We start from the raw sequence: 14247 nt of genomic DNA, 5'->3' as shown, positions 1-14247 counted from the left end.
ACTTTCATTACAATTCAGAGTGATTATGAAAGTCTGGGATCAATTCACACGATCATTTTCTCAATGTGACATCATAACACATCAGGAATTAATTATGCAGGAGTTAATATTTGATGAGGTTTATTTATAGATGCGATCTCTCAGAAGAACATTCCACATGATAATGAAGTAAATCCAATTGCTATTATAGGAAGAACTTCCAAGAGATCATTAAGATTACAATATTAATGTTATACATTTGTTCTGTTCTCTCTGCTTTGAAAATTCTGAAACTGTGAATTGGCCTTTGTAAATATCAGATTACAATTTATATTCTGGGTGTATATATAATGGATTTCCATACTATTAATTACAATCTACCCTACATCATAACCTATAGCATGTTTATCTGAATTTTAACAGCAATATTGTGGTTTTAATTTTGTAAATTCAAAGGTAGTATATACTGTAACTAGTAAACATTTGTAGGGATGACTATTTGTAGGGAACACAAACACTTAACAAGAATATATAAATCCTCACTTTTCCTCTGACTCACATCAGTTATATTTATGCTTAGATTCAAAAAATGAATAGTTCTTTGTCACATGAGATTGAAATATCCTGTCTTTGTTTTTTTGATTATCTCTCGCCAAGAATCAGAAAATACAGGGGAGCTGAGTGTTCCAGGAAAAAAAAAATATTTCTGAGAATAAAACTTTATATACAACTCACAATTATTAGCTCTTTTGTCTTCAGAGATGTCTGAAAAATTCTCATATAGTATATAACTAATAAAGTGCATGGTGTTCATGCAAAATTTGGATTGATTGTTCTGAGATTTATGTCATTGTGTTCATGAGACAGTACAGTTTTCCCCCCCTCATAGGCATGAAACAATTTTATAAATACTTTTAACTCCCTTCCCACTTTTTAAAAATAGTTGTGAATAATTGCAATTCAGTTTATTCAATTTACATCCAAACTATATCTTAAGAAAATTGTATGGAAAGTAATGAGTTATTTATAAAAATAATAAAGATGGGATTTTAATTTTTTTTAAAAAAAATTATACATTGTGATTTAGTGTTTCCTACCAAAGTAGAAGTCTTTTTGCCCTTTAAAAACACAAACAATACTTATTACCACAGTGTAGAATTAGGTAAATCCTATTAGAATAAAATGGTAACCATTTTCTCTTAGACAAGATGATTGTGCTTTGAAAAATGATTGTTAAAACTTTCAGTTATCTCTTATTTCTCAAGGCTTTTTTCTTTGTAATGAAACTCTTCCAGTAATCTATAATAATCTCTTCTGCATCACCACAGCCTTTGGGCCTGCTTCCCTTCCCCTCCCCCCTCCAGACTGGATCCCTGCAGGCCTTTCTCTCTGTCCGAATCTCTGCAGTTGATCACAAGGGACTCTTGATGCTCTCTGAACTTGGTGATTTTGCTTACAAATGAATCATGACCCAAATTAGGTAACATTTCAGTAGGGCAGCGATGGCGAACCTTTTTTGGCTCGCGTGCCATAAGCGGGGGGAACGCAGGGGGGTCGTGTGTGGGCGTGCCACACCCATAATGCAATGTGCAAAAACCCCACCAGCATGCATTGGGGGCATTTTTGCATGTTTTTTTCACCCTCCCCAGGCTCCAGAGGCTTTATAGTAGCGTGGGAAGAGTGAAAACAGCCTCCCCCGGGGGCCCCGGAAGCCTTCCAGAGGCTTCAGGAGCTTCCCTGAATCTCCGGAGCGCAAAAAAACTAAACTAAAACTAGGTGACTTCCGGTTTGCTCATAGGGTTGTTTTTCGTTCTGCGGAGGCTTCAAGGAAGCCTCCGGAAGGCCCCTGAAGGCTCCGGAGGGCTTAAACCAGTTATACGATCAAACCAGAAGTCTGTTCCTAATCTTCCAGGGGGCTCGCAGGGCTGGTTTTTGTGCTCCGGAGGCTTCAGGGAAGCTTCTGAAGCCTCCGGAGGGCGTCCGGGGCCTCCGGGGGAGGCTGTTTTCACCCTCCCCAGGCTCCTATAAAGCCTCTGGAGCCTGGGGAGGGCGAAAAATGGCTTTAAAAAAGGCTGAACTCAGCTTGCCAGCTCGCACGATACGCGCTGGCCAGCTAACAAGGCAACACCTCATGTGCCCTGATAAATGGTTCCGTGTGCCACCTGTGGCACGCATGCCATAGCTTCGCCATCCCGGCAGTAGGGAGTTGGAGTTAGATCTTGTTTGCAGCCCAGCCAAAGAACCACTAAGACCCCTTCCACAAACATTGACAAATATAAATTGAGAGCAAATATCACTCCCTACTAGCACTGATAATGTTACTTAGTTTGGATAGTGAAACGTCTGCAAGAAAACAGTGAAGCTCAGAGAGCATCAGGGGCCCCACATTTCATCCCTGAGCTACAAATATTCTCTATCAGTTGGCCGTAAAGGTGAGCAACCTGTAACTTTGGGACTAGGTCACAAGTATCTTTGGGAGGGGGTCTGTCACAACTTCAGATGGTCACTTAAGCTATTGATTATTAAGAGAGGACTACTTGTATACAGGGTGGGGCATAACCTTTTCCTAGGGGGTCACAGCAACACTTGTAATAACAACACAAATAATTCATACACCATTCGAAAGCCCATCAAAAACTGAGTTTATTGACACGATTTAATAGTCAGTATGACCACCATTAGCCCTTCGAACAGCATTCAAACGAGGTGCCTCTCGAAAGGCAATGCATTTTATTCTGTCAATGATCCTTTGTTCTTCCGAATCGAATTTTCCAGCCATTCTTAAAGCAAATTTAACATTTAATAGCTCATTCAATTCAGTTTTTTATGGGCTTTAAAATGAGGTGTCGCGGAAGTTGTAAACTGCTGTCGATCTTGCTGTGACCCCCTAGGAAAAGGTTATGCCCCGCCCTAGAATTGCAAAATAATGACTGTTTGAAGATTTGTTGTGTTCTTATCCACCTCGTTTGAATGCTGTTCGAAGGGCTAATGGTGGTCATACTGACTATTAAATCGTGTCAATAAACTCAGTTTTTGATGGGCTTTCGAATGGTGTATGAATTATTTGTGTTGTTATTACAAGTGTTGCTGTGACCCCCTAGGAAAAGGTTATGCCCCGCCCTGTACTATGCTCATAAACACAAAGCAAAGATATATTTATGAGCCAGGATTGTAAATTTGGGGTTGCACTGCTTTTCTGACACTGAAGTATAATCTTGCTACCTTCACTCTATTCCTCATATAATAACATCCAGAATTCTTTATAATTTAATGTTCTTCAGGCCATTGTTTTGTTAATACAACCTGTAGTTAATACAGCCAACTCAGTTGTGTCTGGACCAGTGGTGGGTTGCTCATCCCGTTCCAACCGGTACAGTTGGAACGGGGCCGGCGGCATCTTCGTGCATGTATGCAGTTCACGCATGCGTCTTAGCGCCTGCACAATGCTCCAGCTGCTCACGGAGAATCGTGCAGGCGCTGTATGTGCCATGCGCCTGCGTGGAAGCACAGAAGCCTTCAAAGACTGGTAAGGAGGGCGGGCGGGTGGGCCCTTCGGCGTTCCCGGAAGTTACTTACTTCTGGGTTCACCGACCAACCGGTCTGCGCGGACTGCCGCGGACCAGTTGAAACCCACCCCTGGTCTGGACCATTGTGAAATCAAAAGTTGTTTTATTTGAATATACTGCCACTTTGCATTTTAAACAATCCAGATTCCTCTTATAGTAATTCAAATGCTTTAAAAATGTAATTGGCAGCGAACTGATCTAAATCTTCAATAATGCTACTTGACTAATACAACTTGAAAAACAAATTGTCTGCAGTTTTCAAACTGAGATTACTCCAGAATGTGTCATATCAGTCTATCTAAATTATATATTTTGTCTTAACGTTTTACAAATGTTGATTGTAGCTTTTAATGCAGAGGATGCAGAGGATATAATATAACTTAAAAATGATGGAGGTTTCCTTTATTGTTTAACAAATGAATATTTGGGAAAAATTGAAGTCTTGTTATTTTAGTCGTTTGTCTGTATGTCTATTTTATGGATTTTATATTCATAGTAGATAAAAGATTAATTATTTAAGTGTTTTGTTATTTTAAATTTTTAGTTCAGATTATTTTTCATCTTTGGGGGAGTGTTCTGTTTTGTTTAATATAGTATTAAACATCACTAGATGAAAAAGATGTATTTCTCCCTCTTCCTTTCTCCTCTCCCCCCCTTCTGTGTTAATGTACTGTGCCATCTCCCCCCTTCTGTGTTCATGTACTGTCCCATCTCCCTCTTCCTTTCTCCTCTCCCCCCTTCTGTGTTCATGTACTGTGCCACTGGAAAGTACTTTATAACAGACAAGTTGTCGTTTTGTTTATCACTTTTTCAGTAAAGCAATCAAAAGCTAAAGGGATTTTATCACTTAGTTGAGTAGTGATCCAAAGTGGTAATTCAACACATCATTTGAAACTGGGAATTGAGCTCGATCCTTTTTATCATATTCACAATTTAATATGATTCAAAACATTGCCATTCGGGGAGTAATAGAATGTTTATAAATAAAAAGGAATACTGGGGTGAAATCAACTTACCTTCGCTAGCGGTTCACAATGTGAGCGCATGCACCACCTCCGTACATGCGCAGGACCTTCTGCGCATGCGCAGAGCATCAAAAATGGGACGTCATGACGTCCGGGTGGGTGGGCGAGCCTCCTGCCGCCACTGCTACCGGCTCGCCCGAACCAGATAGAACCCGCTGAATTGCATCACTGAATTGAACATAGTGTAAAATCACCTACAGACACCAATTGCCAAGGAAAATTATTTCATGTACATTCAAATGGATTGTACTGATATTAATTAGAATCCCATTATTTTCCTTTTACAGATAAATTCTGAAGTACCAAAATTGCTCTTCTGTTTTGTCAACTATGTCTAGTTTTAAACCTTGGCATAATCTTAATAATAGTTTTAATTTTCTTCTTTAGCTGCACAAGGTGAAGAGACAAAATGTGCTTTTAGAGACTCCGACCAAAATAAACATGGAATTAGTGAAAGTCAGATTTCTCAAGAGAATGACACAGTTTTATGTACGAAAGGAAGTACCTGCTATGGTCTCTGGGAGAAAACCCGCGAAGGAGAAATACATCTTGTGAAACAAGGTAATTTCAACCATTGTGGTGGTGTTTTATTTTTTTTCTACTATGATTTGATGTAATATTTTTAATGAAGATCTGCCATGGATTACTAACCGTTTTGGCACTGGAGGTATTTGGAAAATATAGAGTTTATTATGGGAAATTCCCCAGAAATGGCTGCTGTTGAATGTTAGCTTATCCCAAAACATCTATTTATCAGAAACCTATAACCTCTAGCCTCCTGGGATATTTTCTGCTTACATTCTTTTTCCTGAGCAGATGTACAGCTTCAAAACTCTTAAGATTTTATATCCAAGTGAGATATAAAAGGAACAACACGACAGTATTTATAACAACTAACAGTACATAGATTATACAGTACAGTAGAACCTCTGGTCACGACCATAATTCGTTCCATAACTTTGGCCGCAACCCAATTTGATCATGACCCGAACCTAATTTTGGAAATTTGGCACATACAAAAAAATTGGCGCGGAAGGGGAAATCCGCTGCGGAAAAAAAAAATTGTGAATTTTTCGATTGGAACCCAATTTGGTCATGACCAGAGATTCTACTGTACATGGATTGTCGCATCTATTGTTACATTAAAGGCTACAATCTCTAGACCTTTGAGAATTTTTAGTCAGACCTACATTGATTATAGTTTTGGCTCTTGTTCAGGAATCACCGTTCAATTTGTAATAATCATAAACCAGGAGCTGATTTATTAAAGCATATATTGAAGAGTGTTATGCTTAGCAATTCCATTTACTCTTGTTTTGCACAAATGGATAAATATACGAAGCAGGGAGTAAGGGACTTGGATTATATCAGAATCAGTAGAGATGATTTCAGTATTCAGAATCATAATCCCAAACTCAGTGTTCTTTAATATGTGCTTTCTAACAAGCTTATATGCTTGTACAAAGGGTGGAACTATGTCATATTATAGCTTAGTAAGTTAAGATTCCTGGTTTATTATAAGCTAATAAGGCCGCAAATGGAACTCTACACTGCTGATGTACATACAATATAATTTGTTGTTTTATACGTATTTGATTTACTGTTGTGAAGTGGTAAACAAACATAAAAAATATGTGATTGTACCAGTGGATTGCTTTTCAAAGTTTTAAAATTTGGTATGGTTGGTTGGTTTTGTAAAGGACTAAAGGATAAATTTTCAACTCTGCTTAAAGCTTGAAGAAGAAGGTTTTCATGGTTATATACAGTGTATATGATTGTACAGATGTACATTGGTTATATAACAGATCATTGAAGATCAAAATATATGTATATTTTTCAATTATACTAATTAGTTTTTATTCTCTATAAATTAAATAGCTTAGTTTAAAATGCATATGTATGTACATACATACATACCTGCCTGCATATGTATTGAGAAAGTCATTTAAAGTGGTTGTTTAAAAAAAAGTCCAAACTTTTTTTAAAAAATGTTTAAAATTTGTAAGGCTATGAGACTGGACTTTGAACCAGGTTCATTCCCTGAAGATATTTGGTAATGCTAGGTGATGGGGGATTGAGCAAGCCCCCAGTGTATTTAAAATTTGTAATTCCTTGGTATCATCCAGTTCTGGTTCCATGATACCATCTAGGATAAAATTGGATGAGTTTGGTTTTTGTTCTCCTTAGAGAGCAAGGACAACGGAGAAAAACACTCTGCAGAATGAAACAGAGAAACAGCCCTCCACTTAGCATTCTGAATGGAGCACTTTTGAGTATACTTGGCCAGTGAAATATTGTCCTGTTTCTCCTCCTGGATAGAAAATGGTTGTTTATGCAGAATACGGTAGGAAGTCATACCTTGAATAATTGAATAAGCTCTTGAATAAGCAATAATTACCCAGCCTTTTCTCTCACTTTGGGAAAACCGCCTTGAGAGACCGCCTTCTGCCAATTACCTCCCATAGACCCATTAGATCCCACAGATTAGGCCTCCTCCGAATTCCATCTACTGGCCAGTGCCGGCTGTCGACCACCCGGAGGAGGGCCTTCTCTGTGGCTGCTCCGGCCCTCTGGAACGATCTCCCTGTGGAGATTCGGACCCTCGCCACCCTTCAGGCCTTCCCTATAGCCGTTAAGACCTGGCTGGCCCAGCAGGCCTGGGGTTGTTGAGTTCCACCCCTACTCGAATTGGTTGTGCTTGTTGTGTTTTTTAAATTGTTTGTATTGTCCTGTTCTTGTTTTGTCTTACTTTTTTGTATTTCTCCCCTCCCCTTGGCTTTTGTTCAGCCGCCCTGAGTCCCTTTGGGGAATAGGGCGGCATACAAGTCGAATAAATCCAAATCCAAATCCAAAGGTGAGTCACAATATGAACTGAATGAAACTGATGTACTATTTTACTTGCCATTTATTTTAGGATGTTGGACTCATACAGGAGATCCCCAAGAGTGTTATGCTGACGAATGCATAGTAACAACCACTCCTTCCTTGATTCAGAATGGGACATACCGTTTCTGTTGCTGTAGTACCAACCTGTGCAATGTCAACTTCACAGAGAACTTTCCACCACCAGTTCCTATAGATCCAACACCTTCCGGTGAGTTACCCCAGACTGAATTACAATTAGTACGAAACGGCAATTGTGATTTAAGGAAAAATATTATTGCTATCATTGTGGAGTTGAGTCTGAGACGCTAAAGAAAATCCTTTTATTGTTGTTGTTGTTGTTGATGTGTAAATGATCCCATATTTATTTCATCCAGAAAAGCACTGAGACTTCCTGGTTACATCTAATACTCTTTATAAAATTTCATGATACTGTGCTACAATGATGTAAGATTATCACTTTAAATATAAGCTTCAATAAATCTGTTTCACAGACATTTGGAAGAGTTCATCATATCAGTATAGAATTTTACTTGTGAGGTTGGAATTGTATTTTAAACTTTAAACCTTAGTTTTGAAATATTCTTTATTAGATATAATTATTTGTTACTCTAGGACAGTGATGGCTAACTTTTTTGCCATCGTGTGCCAAAAGTGGGGGGAGCGCGGGAGGTCGTGCATGCGCGTGCCCACACCCATAATTCAATGCGCCCTCTCCCTGCAGATACGCCTCCCTGTGGCATCACTGGCTTAGAGGAAGGGAATTAATCAGAGGACTTCTGGATAAGAAGAAGAAGAAACAGGCCCGTTTTTTTGTCAAAAAAAGGGGCATGGAGAGCCGTTAGGAGACTTATAGAGTGCTCCTGGGGGCTGGGGGGGGGGTCAAAATTGAGCAAAAAACTGCCCACTTTTTGCTCATTTCTGCCCTCTCCAGCCCCCAGGAGCACTCTGAAAGCCTCCTAAAAGCTATGCACGGCCATTTTGGTGAAGAGGACGGGGTTTGGGGAGGCAAAAAATGCTGTATTCAGTGTATAAGACGCACCCAGATTTTCAGCCTCTTTTTTGAGAGAAAAATGTGTGTCTTATACTCCGAAAAATATGGTAAGTCATAAACCAGAATCTAATAGCAAGATAATAATATTGCTTAATATCTATATGCCCCGTTAGGTGTCCTTCAACTCATATTTGGAAGAATTAAAATTCCTCCTTGTCCCATCCCTACAGCATTGTACTAGGAGATTGCCTTGTTCCATTAACAGCAAAATTCAATGCAGGTAATCCTCGAGTTAGGAATGTAATGGAGCCTTCTAATTACATTCATAACTTGAGGATTCGTTGGAGTGAATCACATCAAGTGAGTATGGTCACTCCCATCCAAGCTTCCCCCAAGATACCTTTTGCTCCTTCCTTTGGGGGCATAATTGCTTTCCCCCATCCTGCTGCGTTGGGTCACTTACCTTGTGAAGATCTAATGAGCTGTCTGATCTCCAGCCTCTCTGTTGCGGTTTCATTGCCTGCTTGCAGTCTCGACGCAAAAAGCATCTTCCTGTGGAGACTGGGGTGGTGGTGGAATAGGCAGGGCAATGTTGCAATGCCTCTGTGGTCGTTTGTAAGTGTGAACAACTGCCATGGTGATGCAACATTCGTAACTTAGGGACTGTGTCATAAGTACTTGGGATGGGGGTTATTTTGTAATTTCGAAAAGCCATTAAGTGAACTGTTGTAACTCGAGGATTACATGTACTTTACCACAAGGTTGCTTATTTTCAAGGCATATTCTCATTGGCCATTGTTGGTGTCATTCTTTTTAGTTTACAAATCAACATTTTTCTTCATATCTTTCAAAGCATGCTAAGGAATCATCACAGGTCTGCCAAGTTAATTATTTGTAGAAATATAATAAAAATACTGGCATTGGCCTGAGGATAATGAAGGCTGTAGTACTGTACATGAAGCTTGTTATAGGAAGAGAATTTTTTTCCCTTGTATTCTTATTCCTTATTGGCCTTTATTTTAATATTTACATTATTAATGATAGTGGAAGAAACTGACAGTAAATGATATTGACCAGTATTATGGGATAATTCAAGTTTGAGCTGAAAAAAAATCCAAATCAATATTCTTACTGTTCCCTCTTGGAAACAAAGATGACTTTGCGAGTGAATAATAAGAAAATAACAGAGTATATGCCCCTTGCACATTGATCTAAAATACATTAATGTATTTGAGGATTGAGTTCTCAGAAATGTTTCCTGCATTGTTAATCTTAATCCTAAAAGCCCTTGGCAGATACATCCTGAATACTAATATGACCTGTTTCTTAAATTCTGCACCGTAGGAGAGTATTATCAGTAAAGAAAGGGCCATAGTGTTAAATATGTGTTGTTCTTAACCAGATACATATTTTGAAAATCCAAGTTAATTATTATATTCTTTATAATTCTTATTCATATATATGTATATGTATATGTATGTGTGTATATATATATATATATATATATATATATATATATATATATATATATGTGTGTGTGTGTGTGTGTGTGTGTGTGTGTGTGTGTGTGTGTGTGTGTGTATGTGTATGTATATGTATATGTATATGTATGTGTGTATATATATATATATATATGTGTGTGTGTGTGTGTGTGTATGTGTATGTATATGTATATGTATATGTATATGTATATGTATATGTATATGTATATGTATTTAGTGTCACAACCTCTGGTATGCCCAAATATGGGAGGAAGTCTACTGCTTCCATTCTCTGTCTATCGGCTCATCACAAGAGACCATCCAGACAGAAACCCAATATTTTTACTGTTGCCTTTGTTACATTTGTGTTGTATTTGTGCTGATAAATAAATAAAGGGAGACTTAGTGGCTTAGTGGTTAACACATCTGCCTAAGATGTAATACAGCACAGGTTCTAATCCCAATAAGGGTATGGCTAGCTGATGAGAGCTAAATAGCTTGAAATAGATCTATACTAGTCTCCCTTTATTTATTTATCAGCACAAATACAACACACACACACACACTCACACTTTATTTATGGTCACAGACCAAAACACAAGTACTACAAAAGAGACTTAAGAGAATTGATCATAGCATCATAGCAATCAGTCACCAAAAGCTTAACTAAGGGAAGTTACAGCGTTCTCCTGTAATGGTTATAGCTCTTAAGAAAAAATTGGAAACCTGAGAGGTGATGTATGAGGAGCCACCTCCAAGGCAATATACAAACACATTACAGCCATCAGGTCTAGAAGGGACGATTTCAAGAAGAGACAGTAACTTAGATCTGTCTGCGTTATACATGGGGCAAAATAGAAGGACGTGCTCCACAGTTTCAACCTCGGCTCTGTCACAAGGGCATAGCCGCTCATTAATCGGGAGCCTCTTAAAACGACCATCCAAAAGTGCTGAGGGCAAGACATTAAAGCGAGCTAGGTAAAAAGATCTTCTATACTTGGGAATGGTCAAAAGTATAAAAATAGGAAGCCATCCTCAATCCATAATTATTAAGTTGGTTGAGAGTCGGGGGGGGGGGAGCAAGTTTTGTTGGCTCTGGCTCATAGATATTGTAAGTCAATGTCCACAAGATATTGGACTACCCTAAATTGGGTGTCCTAAGGCCGTAGTTTCCCAAGGCATCCTCCATAAAACCTAGCAGATGTAGTTTCTTCAGCAGTTGGCCAGTGCTTTTATTAAACCTTTTCCTGGGGTTTGTCAGGGAACACCCCGTCGCCACCACCGACTGCCGAGCAATCATCCCAGAACACCCACTGGTAATACAGGAGACTAAATAGTTTAAAGTACTTACTATTCTATCAAGCTGGAGCTGAATGCTCGCTGTAGTTTCTGCAACCAGAAAACGTCGTTGAGCCAAAAGTTCTACAAGGGTAGGCTCATGCAAGGGGTGGTTAGGGGCCGCAGTTTCAGGGAAGTCTTCATTCTCAGCTCGGGGGCAACGCCCTCAGAAGCTCCCCAACCAGAAGGCTGAGCCAAAACAAAGTCCTCAATCTTAGATTGCTTCAAGAAAGGTTGAAAAGCCAAGTCAACGGGAGATCTGCTCCTTTTCCTTGTCTGCTGCCCAGCTTCTTCTCCAATCCTTTTCAGGGCCTCCATTGGGGCGGGCTCCCTGGATTTAGTCATTGAAATAAGCGGTGGTTTTTGAATAAGCCACAGTTGCAGGATTCAATCACATCCCAAGCAGCGGTAGGTTTCACGGAAAGATGGTTTAATGCCTTGGAGTTCCGGCGTCCTCCATAGTCCCCCCCCTCCTGTGAATACACACTCCTTCTGCCTCTCTCCTATTCATTTTTATGAAATTTGGTAGTTATAATGGAGAGGATGGTAGTGGAATTGAATGTTTTTATTTCTAGTTCTGCTTAGCTCTGCCTTAATGTCAGAAAATATGATTATCCCAAAAGTGCACCTGTTTTCATCTTAGAGCAACTATGTCTTTCAAATGTCACAGATAAGTATGGTATTCCCGCTGCCATGTGCTCAGTTGTCTATTTAGATTTCAAATCCAAAATGCTACCACAGCATTGAGATGTGTTGCATTAATTGGAGGAGGAGAGTGTTCCTTCATTGTCTGCCAGTTTTCTGAATGTGTACGGCAATGACCCTGGTTTCTCTGGCTAGAGAAAATGGTGTTATGGCAGCTCATAATCTCATGGGAAATACTTCAAATGTAACGCCACAATTCATTGAATGGGAAAATGGTATCAGGAGTTAGTTTGAATTTTCACCAAAGGGCAATTGCTGCTGCAAGCAGGATGCAGATTATATGGTGGGATACATTTGTTCCCTAAAATTATTTTTTTTCAAGCTTATACAAATTAAGTGAAATGACTAGATTATGAAATGCAAAGTGTTTAAAGCGGGACTATGGTAAAGTTACCTCTAAAGCAGTGTTTCTCAACCTTGGCAACTTGAAGATGTCCGGACTTCAACTCCCAGAATTCCCCAGCCAGCGAATGCTGGCTGGGGAATTCTGGGAGTTGAAGTCCGGACATCTTCAAGTTGCCAAGGTTGAGAAACACTGCTCTAAAGGAAGAAAAAAACATTCGATAGTAGAACTAATCTAAAACATTTACAAATTTGATTGCCAACATAAGGCATAAATATTTGCCATGGGTATAAAATAATCAAATACATTTAGCATCTGCTTACAGTCGAGACTAATAATCACCATTTTATGAGAAGGCATTACATAGGAAAGGTCAGCAGCATAATTCTCATGGATGCCAATTACCTACAACACTGCTAAGTGGCTTTCAGATGTCCTACATTAGAAAACGTATTAAAACTTTCAAAACTCAGCAGATTGTGCAATTTCAAGCATGACAAGAGATCAATACATTTGATCGATCAATCTAGAGATAGAGCAGAAAACATTGATGTTCTAACCAATACTGAGTTTCATGCAGATTGCAGTTCAGCCTTTCACTGCCATCTCAAAACATTTACATGTTCATTTGGCAACTCGGACAGGCAAAAAAAAAGCCATTGGCAATACAGGATGATCTAAGTTCATTTAGAAATGTATTTGACGTTCATGAAGAACAATGGAAACGACAGATTTGAAGGGTTAGATAGCAGTTGAGCAGATTATAACTTGTCAACATTACAGAATGGCTAAACTGTGCTGTTTGGCTATCTGTGCTGTTTGGCTATCTGAAGATAATCCCTAAATGGTAAATCAGTCACATTCATACTGGTTTAATTCTGAAATATTCTGAATTGTCCTAGAATAAAAAACGGAGAGCTAGCAATATAGCAGTAGACTTATATACCGCTTCATAGGCCTTTCAGGCCTCTCTAAGCGGTTTACAGAGAGTCAGCATATTGCCCCCAACAATCTGGGTCCTCATTTTACCCACCTCGGAAGGATGGAAGGCTGAGTCAACCCTGAGCCGGTGAGATTTGAACCGCTGACCTGCTGATCTAGCAGTAGCCTGCAGTGCTGCTTTTAACCACTGCACCACCTTGGCTCTGAAGCTCTGAGCTCTAGTCTTCTGAACCAATGTAAAAGTTTGGATAATTAACATTCTGTTCCCACCATCTCCCTATTTTCTTAATTGTTGGGAAACCAACTTCCTGTTGCACCACAGCCACATGGAGAAGAGGCAGGGTTTTTCCTGTCCTTCTCTGTTCTCTTTGAAGCAGAAAAAAACCTGGAACCTCAAGAAATAAAATTATCCTTAGAAATGCTACAGTAAATAGAAAGTGAAGAATCTTTTTTTCTCATGTATTTGTTGGTCCAGTCAGTAGAAGCAGATTATTTTGCAGAGGTGGGACCTGGCAAGAATTAGTTTTGGGGAAGGAGAAAGATGACAATATGATCAGTTGAACTGGATATTATTCTTTGTTGCAAGATTTAATCTTGTGTAAAATTACACAAAGAGTGTGTAATTTTAAAATGTCGCCTATAATTTAAAGTAGTTAGTTTTGGAATTCAGGCTAAAATGTTCACTGACATCCCTGCTTTAAAAAAGAGGGATGAGTATTAATTTAATGTATTATAATGACAACTCAGCAATTAATTATGTAAATTGGAAAGAATTGATGCATTATAATTGATATTCTTTATTTAAATGGTCCCCTGTAGTTCATTATACATTAAGAAGGAGTACTTTGCTTTAGCATAAAGTGTTTTTTGTTTCTTGTGTCTTATCTGTTTTAATCTTATTTATATACTACTAAAATTCTTGTGTCTGTAAACTTTAATTAGGCAAAATGGTCCATTTTAGGGCCATTCAATCAAAATAACTCAAATGGGC

At 38.9% G+C, this 14247-nt stretch overlaps 1 protein-coding gene across 2 annotated transcripts in view; it reads left to right on the top strand.

Moving 5' to 3' along the window:
• Positions 1-14247, top strand: part of BMPR2 (bone morphogenetic protein receptor type 2) — an 81192-nt gene that overhangs the window by 25799 nt on the left and 41146 nt on the right. For both annotated transcript variants that reach the window (XM_087707043.1, XM_087707050.1), the window contains exons 2-3: positions 4958-5131; positions 7485-7664. In XM_087707043.1, the coding sequence (XP_087563169.1) occupies positions 4958-5131; positions 7485-7664 (354 nt within the window). The remainder of the gene's footprint in view (positions 1-4957; positions 5132-7484; positions 7665-14247) is intronic.

Source organism: Thamnophis sirtalis, unplaced genomic scaffold (genome assembly GCF_051295495.1).
Source record: "Thamnophis sirtalis isolate CommonGarterSnake01/CBP01778 unplaced genomic scaffold, rThaSir2_p1.2 scaffold_1, whole genome shotgun sequence".
NCBI lineage: Eukaryota > Metazoa > Chordata > Lepidosauria > Squamata > Natricidae > Thamnophis > Thamnophis sirtalis.
The sequence above is the reverse complement of the archived record's forward strand: the minus strand, read 5'-3'. Positions and strand labels throughout refer to the sequence as shown.